This window comes from Caenorhabditis remanei, chromosome X (assembly GCF_010183535.1).
Source record: "Caenorhabditis remanei strain PX506 chromosome X, whole genome shotgun sequence".
Classification (NCBI taxonomy): Eukaryota; Metazoa; Nematoda; class Chromadorea; order Rhabditida; family Rhabditidae; genus Caenorhabditis; species Caenorhabditis remanei.
In genome coordinates, this window is record NC_071333.1 from 5452690 (window position 1) to 5465396 (window position 12707).

Sequence of the window (12707 nt, forward strand, 5' to 3'; positions counted from 1 at the left end):
CGCGCGCCTCTCTTCCACCAACAGGAAGGACACCACTCATTATAGGAGAGAGGGACCTTTTGGTTAGTGACTTTTCTCCTTTCTCTCTGCATCTACTCCTTTTGTGATGTTTTTGCCTATTTTTATTGATTTTGCCACCAAAATACTCTTATTTTCATAGTTGTAAATGCCCGTCCCGCTCCGGCCCTGTTTTTTTTTTCAAATTTTGATGATTTTTTGAAACTTCTTCTCTATCACAATTTAAAACATTTTGAAATAATTGAATTTTGAATTTTGCCGCCAATTACAAGTACGCTATTTTTTGTCAATATTGGTGTTTTAACTGTTTTCGGAAACATATCATCATGTTCCTATTTTTAACTTTGTGATCAGACTCATATTTTCAGCCGCCCATAGAATCGTCTCCGACCGGTAACTTGACAACTTGCGTCCCATACATACACCCAACAAACGGAACTAGTTTCTAGTCTATACTCAACCAAACAGCTGCAATATCTTACATTTCGCGCCATCAAAGGATTTTACTTGTCTTTCCAGAATGGACCATAGTTTGAGCTACCGTAAAGTGTGAGTTTTTCTATTTTTTCATTGATCTATATGTACTTTTCTAGCAATGCTTTGTCCCTGCCACCCGGCACATTGATAAACGAGCACTACGAAGTGAAGAAACTTATGTGCCGTACACGACTCACCGAGGTGTATGAGGTGTGTGACAAGAGAGGAGATGCAAAATGTGTCCTGAAAGTTCTTGACATCAACAACGGTTCATTTCTTGTCGAGTCTAACTGGTTGGAAAAGCGTCGCCGCGATCGCGGATTCCCGTATTTGGTTGAAGCTTTCAAATCTGAAATTAATGGAGAGAAATACAATTGCATTGGTAAGTGTCAGAGAAACAATGTATAGTTAACAGGGCCCGAGTTGGGTTTCAGGGTAATTGTACAAAACAAGCCATAGTTTCCAGATTTCTAGTAGATGTTTTTGTCAATAAGTTCCATTTTCAGTCACATCGCACGAAAGCGAAAATTGGATCGAACTGCAGAAAAGAAATGGCAACATCTCGATTGCCAACACTCTGCGCATTGGATACAAACTGTTTTGTATGCTGGACGATATGCACCAGAAAGGATTTGTTCACAGAGATATCCAGTTTAGCAACATTCTGTTCGACCTCAACTACGGAGGCGTGAGTTTTATAATATAGTTAATTCAACTTCAAGACCAAACGTTAAGGACATCGATATCAAGCTCATCGACTTCGAACACACTGTCCAACATACACCCGCTCCTGAATCCATTCGCTTGGCTGGTTGGTACAGGAGTCTAGAAGTTATCGAAGGGAAGCCATTCACCGTGTTCGATGACTACACTTCTCTCGTATGCTTGTTGATGCACTGCCAAAACATCAAACCATTCGGAAACTCATGGGATACCAACTTGCAGCTTAAAAGACAATTTGTAAGCATTTTTGGTATCATCAAATCATTTAAAATTCAATTTTCAGAACAACACTCCTATGGCATATTTCCCTGAACCAAAGACTGAGTGGATCGGACGGTTGTACGAAGAAATTAAGAACCAGCGCACAGCTGGATATGACAAGTCAGCCATCATTGAGATTTTCAAGAATGCATTGGCAGGCGTTTCTCCACAATCTCCTATTAGCTACACGTTCACCAATGGTCTCTTCTACATTGATTGAGTTGAACTGAAACAAACTAACCTCCCATTCTGCTATACACCTCATACATTTCATGTACCATATATCGATTTCTAACGTGAAAAACTAATTTATTTTGTGAAATAAAGTACTAACCTGAATGTTTTCAAGTGAACAATTTGAACTTTGTAAATTGCTGGAAACGAGCGGTGATTGATAATAACATAAAACAATGCTCTTAGAAGATTTTTTATATTAAGTTGGATTTAAAAAAATGGTAAAAGTGGCTCCTGTCTGATGAGCAAAGGAGACACGTGGAGCAGGATCCGAAAATGGGGCTAAAAAGAGTTAAAATAATTTAAAGTTCCAAAAATCTACTCAGTCATCCTTTTTTCATTGTTTTTCATCATGAAAATTCTCCCCTGCTCTTTTAAAAACTATTTCAGTAAAATATTAACGCTATGTTTTTATAATACTTTGAAAAATGAAGAAAAAGATGGTCATGTAGAGCGAATTTTGGGCACTACAAGATTCTTCATTTTTTAAAGAACAATTTCAGGAGCCCGCCTTATTAAGACGCTCTCTTTTCCATGGGGTACTGCATCAATCAAAAATATCGAAAGTTCTAAAATATTTACACTTACCACTATACTGTCGAGGATAGACATGGAATAGGAAGGTAATGATAAGAGCGAGAGAAGGTCAAGGAGCTCGGCGGCTGTCGACAGAAGCGATTGTGAAAAAATGTTTGAGAGTAATCGAGGACCCATTGAAAACAGGACAAGATAATATTTATAAAGAGAAAGAGGCTACGGCCGTGGGAAGCGATGATAAGGGTACGAGAGACTGATATGGGACAATACCTGTTTACGTTGATATTATACACTATATTATCTTCGGAGTGAACTTTAAAATATTTATGATTATTTTCCATGTTTGATTAATATTAGGGTTAAAAAATGTAAAGTTTTCAATATACTCATGAATATCTGATTTATGATTAATATATCAAGTTCGTAGAAAATTTTAGTGTTAGAAGATGAAAATATTTGCAATTTACCACATCTTTGCAATGAATTGCAAAGACTTGCTTTTGGCAACTCACCACCACAATCTGATTATAAAACTGACACGTGACTACACTACGGACGCATGAAATGCCATTTGGCGCGGCGTTCCTATTTTGAGTTTTTTAAATTTTACTTCAAAATTGAGGAATTTATGAATTGGAGTTACTGGAGTGTGTCATAAGATATTTAGACGTTTTGATGATCTGAAAATGTTACATGCAGATTTGGCATGCAGATTTTATTTGCTAGAAACTTGTTCTCTAATTTGGACTTATCTTGAAATAAAAAACCCTTGAAGATCCCTCTGCCAGTGAAAATCCCTCTGGCTAGCTCAACACTCTGGCTCTCATACGAAGGTTTCCGGGGTGTTTCTGTTTAAATATATCAACTTTATCTTAATAAACATTCTGCTATTCCTGAAAATTGCAAAAAGTTTATGTAAGTATGTTTTTAACTTTTTAAGAAAAATTTGTTTGCCACGTTATCAGAAATCAGCTAATGGTACTAGAAATTTTTTAAAATTATAACGAAGGGAGAAATAATGATGTGTGTTGATCCGACTTAACCAAACTTCGATGGAATGCTCTGAATCCATTCTCGGTTATTTTCCAATTTTCTACTTAAACTCTCACACACACTTGCGGATAACAACATAACAACACTCCATTGTACCGTTTTCTTGCAAATGGTCATGTTGAAAATCTGAGCATCTTGGGTAAAGATTTACTTCAACTTTTAAATTATACTTTAATGAAACTTGTAAAGTTTTATTATGTAAACCTCATATTTTGAATATTCAGGTATCTTTCAAAACCATTTGCAAAATTTAAAACGCAGTAGGTTGTTTATCTCTGACTCATTGTCATCGTCTCTGCTTGATTTCGTCTTTTCGTTGTTATTTTTTTCTGTTTAAGTGATGCTGGCTAGTCATTCTATTTCTGCATTTCACTCTTCAGATATATTGATTCTTATTTTAGTCAGAAACTCGGCAAAAATGTTGATCATTTGTATTTTGCTTTTCTCATTTTTCTTTTGTATGTTTTGCTTCCAAGTGTTTTGCCGATGCTACTAAATTGAGTATTTCTTTCAAACCTCATAGTAAATAACTTTGAATGATCCAATAACGTTTTGAACGGGAAAGAATGAAATATTAATCATTCTCTCCAGATGCCAATAATAGGGCAAAGAAGCACTGTCGGTGCAAGAGAAATACACAAAGACCTTCTCTCCATTCTCGCGAATAGTTTCTATTATTCCACATGTGGCTGTAAACGGGTCTTTCGCTTCTCACACGCTTCATTCGTATAGTTTTGTTTGAAATGTTTACTTTCTTTTTTTCTCTGCGTTCAATGTTCTGAAATCGATGAAATCTTTCAGGCTTCCTTGTGGATGGATGGCCACCAATATCTATGTGATTATTAATAAATGAATTGTTTTATTTTGGGATTTCACTTTAAAGGTAAGATTGTTTTCCAATTTTCATACTTTGAAATTTTTAAAAAAAATGAGGCAGAAACGATCACTATTTGGAATAAAGTTTTTGGTTTCTATTATTTTCAGACTTCCTACTGGTATGGATGGTCGCAGACTTATCGAAAAAGTTGTCGCAATTAGATTTTTATTAAATTCAATTTGGTTTGATTTGTTTGTTGGATTTTGTTTGAAAATGTGAGCCTTTTCAGAATTGTTTGGATTCCTACATGAAGATTATTGCCCGCGTTTAAGATTTATTGGAAAATTCTTCATTTTGAGAAATATTTAAAAAAAAACACAAGTTAACTTATCAGCTATCAAGTTTTTGAGACATAAACAAAAAATTAAATACACCAAGACTCTCTCTCTCTCTCTTTTTTAATGCTTGCGAATAACTTCAATTATCCCACATGTGGCTGTCTAAATTCGGTAAACAATCATTTTTTCCAGTCTCCTTGTGATGGATGGCTACCAATTTTCTTATGATTATTATTGAATTCATTGTTGCTAGCTTTGCATCTTGTTAGAAACGTGAACTTTTTTAAATCTTGAAAGTTAGGGCTCATATCCATTTTTTTTTCAGGCTTCCCTAAACCTGCTTGAAGAACAACAAGATGACAACGGTGCCAGCCAGCAGTGCCTCTTCTGATTGTCACCAAACGTCGTGCGAACCGACTGTTCGTCAAGGATGCTCAAGGTGACCCTTTATCATCAGCCTCCAACCTCCCCCTCCCTTTGTCATTATGGATGGTATTTCACTTCCCAAAAAATGGGACGTTAAAATTTATATTTTAATTCAACTTGGTTTGGATTCAATAATTGATTTTCGAAAAAATAGAAGTTAGTTTTTTTCCAAAAATGGGCGAACATTTTGAAGTTTGGTTAAAGTTTAAATCAATTTTTTAACTGACATTTCATCTCCTTTATTTTGAGACTGTTTTTAATAATTGAGGAGATGCATCGCGTTTATCCATAATTTCACGGTCGGAAAAATTTTTAGAATCCTGAGAACCTTACGCGCAATATGTCGTTTTACACAAAACAAATATTCATATTTTTCAAGTTACTTATGGTTCAAATTTCGAGAACTAGTATTTTGAATATTCATGAAATTCCTATATGAAGCAGCAGTCTCCAATTGCCTGGCAATTTCAAATTAACATAACACGTATTTAGTCTAAAAAATAATTTCCAGACAGAAAGCTCACAGAACACCCGTAGCAAAATGTGATCATATAACTCTTTACAAAACTGGCGCTATTGAGACCCATCATTCAAAATTAAACGTTTTTCAGAAAGTTTTGGTAGTCGTCGAAGGCCGACTCCTATGCAAGCATACCCGGAGCAACATCGAACAAGAAAACAGAGAATCAATATGAGACTGGTTCTTGGATGTTTCCATCACACTGTTTTTAGCTAATTTAGTGTTTTTAAACTTTATTTGTAGGATTTTTAGTTTAGTATTTGATATGTATTATTTTGATGTTCTAATCACACTGTTTTTAGATAATTTTTCAATAAATATTTTCACTTCACTACTCCTGCTTTTTCTTATGTATTTTGAATTGGTATCAACAATGGTGTGGTTAATCACAGTATTCTCTGCGGTGAAATGAGTTCAAGGGGCTAGGAACATTGTCCTAATAATTTCTGGTTTATTTTTATGAATGCAATATTTTTTTAAACTTTTATTAGCATATTGAATGTTGGGGGCAATGAGATCGGAGATAAATGAGATTGTAGATAAAATGATACTTCTTCGGCAATGGAGTGAATTTTCAATTTTAGTGAGTGCTTTCCTTCCTGCACTCTGAAATATTGTTCAATTTTTGAAGAATTCAGACTGAAATTGGAAAAACTCACATTTTCAGTTGAATACATTTCAAGCATTGCCTCAAAATGAGAATGGAGCTGCTCCCGACTGACTTCTGTTGCTCGTTGCTCGTTTCCAAAATTTCGTACTCAAATTGCAACCTCCTCATCTCTGTCTTCTTGGCAGCTAGTTTCTCTTTTCTTCTATTCAGCGCTTTATTTATTTTCCACTTTAACCCACCCTCTGAATGGTCTGGTGATGGACTTATTCTCAGCCTCTTGCCTCTTTATTGATAATCTTTTAACAAGAATAAATACAATACAATATCGAATTGTTTGAACAAAATTGAGTACATAATAGAACATTTTAAGCGTTCTTCAGTAACATGTAAGTTTGAGTAGAGCCCAGTTGTGAGAACACTGTACTTCTAATAAACTTGTACAGAAATGATTTCACGTTTAATTTTATATCCAAAATATGAAAAGTTTCCAATATCCTTTCCACAGGTCCCGGGTAGGTGGAAAATGTATTTCTTCTTTCATCACAAAAATTCTTTTGATTTCTATACAGACAAAATCAATTTTTTGAGATATTACTTTGTTTTATTCTAGTTTTGGTAATCTATCAATGGAATAACTTAGTTAATAAATTAATAAAAAATTGAGTAGCATAGAGAATAAGGAAGGTGGTGTCGAATATGAATGGCTAGGAATAAGGAGAGGAATAAAGTTGAGAGACGGCGAATGGTAAAGGTTTTAGCAGATTTTTTATTTGTTTCCAATGAATTTCATCTAAAATGTTGACTATTTTTCCACAAAATGCAGGAAACACTCACCAAATCTTCAGCTCTTATCGGTTCGATTTTTTTCCGAACTTTTTTATTGGTGGCTCAGAATTATCATCATCATAAACTTGGGAACAAATCGAGTTGTCCTTAGAGTTGAAAGAATCGGGACCTGAAAACATAAATTTGGCCTCATTATCACCTCTTTCAGTTTCACAATCATTCCTACCTTTAAACTGGTGGATGTTATTGCTCAGATTATTTGAGTTATGTTTTTTATTGGTGAATACTTGAACACGGTTTGTGATTTGTTCATTTTTTCGTGTGACAGTTCCAGTTTCTTCAAATTTATCATAAGCGACAAAAATCTCGTTTGTCTTCTTTTCAATTTGATCTCTGGCTTGTTTTATGATACAGAGATTATCAGCCATGTGGTTCTTCGGTTCTTGCACCTCAGTCTGATTTGATTCTGATGTGGTTTTCTTGATGATATTCAATGAAGCCATAGTGTCTTTGAGTGCTTGATTTTCATTCTTCAGTTGCTCAGCTTGCTTTGCCACATGTTCTAGATTCTCTTCTAATTCATTCTTGTAACATTCAGTGGCATGTCTCAAGTTGATCATTTCTTTATTTTTCTGATCAAGCAAATCAGAAAGTCTCTTCACTTCTTCTTCCAATTTTGACATTTTGAACTTTGTTTTCTTAATCTCCTCACGTTGCATGCCAAAACGTGATTGCGTTTTGCTCAACTGCGACCACAGATTACTTTTTTCTTGTTCTAGTTTACAAAATCTGATCTTCTCATCAGCGATGCTGCTATTAGATGTTGTCATTGCGGCTTTCAGCTCCTCTATAATTTTTTCGTTTTGCTGATCCTTCTCTCCTAGTTTATTCAATTCCGTGTAATAATGATCCGACATTTTGATTCGTCCTGACTAAATACACATTGTTCAAATTATTTGAATATTTATTCATTTTACCTCTTTTTCGTGAATCAAAAGCCTAGCCAGTGTAACAATCTGAGTGTTAAAAAAGTTCCAGAGACATCCTTGATCTTTTTCCGATAATTCTTTGAATTTCTTCAACAAAATTATGGTATTCTCATACAAATGAAAGTTCTTACCCCGGTAAAATCGGACAGCATTTGCAGAGCAAGGGGAGCATTATGGAACTGTTGGGTACTCCGAAACACGGCCATTCTGTCTGACCATTGTTTTTGGAATGCGGCAGTTGCTGAAACACAAAAATAAGTTTTAGAAAATAAACTTTGAAGTTTGGTGCAAGTGTTCTGAGGAAAGGTGTATCTAGAATATGTTGCTACAAAGTATGAGGTACGAAACGACCAAGTTTTTTGTCGGTTAACTTTAGTGTACACTGATTAATCATATAAACCCTTTTGAAAGTCACTGCCAACCTACTTACTTAAAATATTTCATTATGTTTTTAAATATCGATAAAAACTCAAGCGTGCGAGGGATTTTTAACAATTTTTGAAACATTTTGAAAAAAAATTGTGAAATTGTTTTCAAATCCGAGCCGAGCAGCCGAGTATTGACTGAAAACTGTGAAAGATCTAAGTAATTTGATTGACTGTAGCACTCTGAGCAGTTTCCGAATTTCACCCTGAACACGGCTAGACTTTTTAAAACGTAGAAAATTTTCAAAAGTACCCGGACTTCCAGTATAGTTGAGACGAGTCTGAAATGAAACAAAAAGTATTATTATTCTATCATTGAGAGTGTTACCTCATTTTGCTCAATGAACATGATTATGATATCTGCAAGATATTCAATCATTATTGGTCCTACTTTTGACTTTAAACTGTCTTCCTGGTCTTTGAATTTCTGTATCAGGAAACGATTATCTGGTTTTCATAAATGCTTTAAGTATACCTTTAAAAATTCACTCATAGTTGTACGAGACTGTTGGCAGTTGCTTACAAGTGGTGGAGACAAAAAAGAAAGTAAGATTGGCTTCATTTGGTTTTTGAACAAATTGACTTTCGCATCTGGAAATGAAAAACATTGTGTTGAAAATTCCCAATGGTGATACCAAGAGAGAGTCTAGATGAATTTTCCGAAGTCATGGAAGAGGAACGATTGAAAGAAGGAAATAAGGAACCTGTAAAAGAGTTTTGTGAAATCATAAAGTTTACAATAGTTCACTAGATTTTTTCTCTAGAAACAAGCAACTCACCTTGAAGGTTTTTATTATCTCCTAAAATAGCGTCAATCCCGTGAGATAGCATAAAGCAAAGATACTGAAATAGATCATTCTAAGAAAGGCCGAAAAAAAAATGAACAGCAAAGAAAAAGGAGGATTCAGTTTGATAAAAATTTCACTATTTGCTTTTTTTATTTTAACAAAAGAGGAACGCAAAAAAACACAATCCAACATATATTCAAATGTATCTGTGACCATACGCATTTGGTCATTATTATCGTTCAAAAGAGAACCAGGTAGTGAGATAAGTGTAACCGAAAGAAGAAGGGAACTCATAATTAAAAATTGAACGTCTTGCGGCAGCTGCTCATAATCCTTCTTCTCATTTGTTCTTATTTGTTGGTGAGCGTAGCTAAGAACGAAAAGGGTGTGTGGATGTAACACGGCTTTCCAATAGCAAAAGAATGAAATACACGGAAGCGGTATGTGAGTAAAAGCAAAAAGTAGAAAAAATGGAAAGATTTCATACACTAAACTGATTTAGAGAAGCAAAAATCCTGAAACAAAATATTTTTGAGAACCATAGCAATATAGCTCAAGAAAAGAATGAAAACTGAGAATACACATGTTCTGAGTCATATAGATTTTACTATTGATTCCAGTTTCGAGTTCAGGTATTCATTAGTCGAAAGTTATAAACATTGTGATTCCAAATCGACGTGCTGCTGTAACCTTGACAAAGAGTAGAACTATGAAATAATCCGAACTTTCGAAATAATACTTATGCGAAACAGTTTAATCATGATCATGATGTCTTCGAGCTGTGATTAAGGGTAAGTGGTCAATTGAAATAATTCGTTTCTTTCTGTATAAGTAATTTTTATTTGAAATATGAAAACTATCCAATGTGATAAGTTTTTTAAAAGTATTTATGATCATCATGTTTTTTGGGCACTTGTTAAGGTTTTTTTTCTTTTTAATAGGAAATCAATTCTAGCTGAAAAGTTAAAAAAGCACATAAGGGCATTTCTCGTTGAATATACTCCTGGATTCGAGGGAGATTAGAGAGGGATTAGTCAGGAAGTGTGCAACGCCGTATCGGACACCGCATTTGAAAGCACCACGTGTTATCGATTTGTTTTATCCACTTCTTTAACTTTGATTGCTGCGTAGTGACCCATTGACTTGATCCAGTTTTTGCAACCTAGAGGTTTTCTTCAAAAAATTTAAGCTTAATGGTCAAATCAAGTAATTATTGTGGGGAGGAATGCATGCAAACAGCAGCATCAAATTATCGTGCATAAATTGTTTATTTCAAACATTGAAAGAATGTCTTATTTTCAGACAGGACGATGTATTATCAAAATCTATAACGGAATTGATTTATTTAAATAATATCATTCAGGAAAGTATACCTTTTTATTACAAATGTGAAAAAATGCTGCTCTGCAGAGTTATTAAAACACCCAATATCAAGCTCGTCTGAAGAATCATCTTTCTTAATTTCTGAGTTTTGCATGGATGTACTCATTAACAGTTTGATCAACACCTCGGTCTAAACCTTGGTCTAGACCTCGGTCTAAAACATCAAAAGTATTGAATTTATTTCTTTGTAGGCTAAAATAAATAATCTCAAGAATTATTTCACTTTTCAATAATATGAAATCAGTAGAAGCGATCCTTAATGAGAAAACGGTGCTTACAAAATCGATGTTGTAGGATAAAGTTTTTTACACATCTTCAAATGTTTTGCTATTAGTATAACGTATATTGATTATTGAGATGCTGAATATAAACATTTCCCTCAAAAAATTCGTTTAACGAATGAGAACAGCTCCATGTTTTTACAATTTCCTGTTTAATTGTGCCAGTTTGATAGCCAAAGTAACAACACAAAACATGCGTTTGCCTGAATAATGTACTAAACGGGTCGTCACGACACATTCAATGACATGATGAAACTCTTTGGTTGTTTCTAGTTTACCTAATAACTGTCAGCGTTGGCACAATTATTGTAAGTGTTGTAAATCCAGTCAAAAGATTAATATAATACTAATTCACTAATCCTTTTTAACGGGATTACACAACCTCTATACCTGGCTCTACCAGAAGATTATGTCTCACTCTTATTACCCTTAAAATGGAAAACTAATTACGCTGCGAGTAAATCGTGAAAGGAGGGGAAAGTGTCGCGGAAGAAATAAGATGTAGATGATCTTTCATTCATCGAAAAAGGATAGGGATAAAAACCTGTGGTTTTGTTGATAGTTTCTAGAAAAATGTTTGAGGGAAAGGGAAAAACTTGATTTGATATAAAAACTGAACCACAAGGTAAAGACTACTTCAAAAAAAAACAACTAATTTGTTGTATTGGTTCATGGATTCCTCCAATCTAAAAGAAAATGATAGTTACAGTTAGCAAAACGGAAGCATTTTGATGAGGAACGCTAAACATTTCCTTAATTATGTTGTTTATTTTGTTGTCGTTTATTCTAACAACTCGCTATTTTGCTCATTTTCTCAAAACTGAAGGTTACACTTGCAGCCATTGTGGGTGCTTTTTTGAAACTTTTGAACTGTTTTGTCAAAAGCTGGTCGCAATATTGCACTGATATAAAATTATAGTTATTTTCTGCTTGGGACATTCACATTTTCTCTATGCGGGGAATCACGAGTCTCAATACTTAATAGCCACCCTATAAATGAGTGGTGTGTAAAAATAGAGAGAGAGAACAGGAAGAGCCAGTTGGGAGACAGCTGGCGGGAGTAACTTATTGAACGTATCTACGATTAGAAGAAGTATAATCTTTTTTAGAATTGAAATTGAGATTCGTTTGTTGAATGAAAAACCTCATTTTCATTTTGAGAGAATGCTGATGATCTTCAAATGGGTTTATATAAAGTTATTAAACGGAATCAGGAACCAATTGGAAAACTAAATCACTTGCGCCGTGTTTGTTTTAAAGAATTTTTGATAAATCGGGTATAATTGAGTTTCCGGCCAAAACAGTTTATTTCGGATGTACATATTATCAATGGTTTCATGTTTTTGAGAAGTACATGACAGCGAAAGTTATTGTCAATCCAAAAACAATATTCAGATATTTCTGTTAATAACTCATACTTTAAAGTGAAATATACAATTCCTGTCAGACGTCTTCAAAAATAAAAACAAGAAAAATGGTTTTCATTCTGTTTTGGGTTTTTCTTTTATAATTTTTGGTCTTCTACTTCATGCCAGGTGTCCAAGATTAATAGTTTCTCATTCATCTGGTCTCACAATGCTTCCCCTCTTTTGGTGCTCATCTTTTGGCTTGTTCACACTTATTTTTCTAGCTTTCCATGAACCATGTAATAAAAATGAAATTACAGCTTTTTTCTTTTTTGTTACTGGTTCTGGGTGATGAATTCATTCGTCGCCAGGAATCTTTTGAAGTTTCACACAATATTACCGTGTCTTGCCGTAGTGATTATTTCTGCACTTTTGGAGTCGTCGTCGAAGAAGATTAGTGAGTTTTCTATTATTCATGCAATTTTAAATGTTTGGTGCTACTGTTATAGTATTGGGCACAATGTCATTTTTCGTCTTCCATTTCTCTGCTCAAAAAGTGGGAAATTGCAACTTGAGATAGATTCCCCGTTTGAAGAAGTGGATAACATCTTTCAAGTAAGTGTTTGCCCTCGAAGAGTGACAACGGTTTTTCGAGACTTGACTTCTCTTATTTGAAGAATTTTAAAGAAAACAAT

The 12707-nt window shown here is 34.4% G+C and overlaps 2 protein-coding genes across 2 annotated transcripts; one reads left to right on the plus strand and one right to left on the minus strand.

Moving 5' to 3' along the window:
• Positions 1-538: 538 nt before the first annotated feature.
• On the plus strand, positions 539-1699 carry GCK72_023038 (uncharacterized protein; the record flags this gene model as incomplete). The annotated part of the gene is made up of 5 exons (XM_003095821.2): positions 539-567; positions 612-877; positions 1002-1183; positions 1231-1455; positions 1502-1699. 5 exons carry the CDS (start codon positions 539-541, stop codon positions 1697-1699), a joined length of 900 nt encoding a protein of 299 aa, XP_003095869.2.
• A 5163-nt stretch (positions 1700-6862) lies between these two features.
• GCK72_023039 (uncharacterized protein) lies at positions 6863-8883 on the minus strand (the record flags this gene model as incomplete). The annotated part of the gene is made up of 8 exons (XM_053735196.1): positions 6863-6969; positions 7027-7732; positions 7778-7876; positions 7921-8030; positions 8468-8495; positions 8543-8641; positions 8690-8805; positions 8850-8883. The coding sequence occupies 8 exons, from the start codon at positions 8881-8883 to the stop codon at positions 6863-6865; spliced, it is 1299 nt and encodes a 432-aa protein (XP_053578762.1).
• Between the last annotated feature and the right edge of the window lie 3824 nt (positions 8884-12707).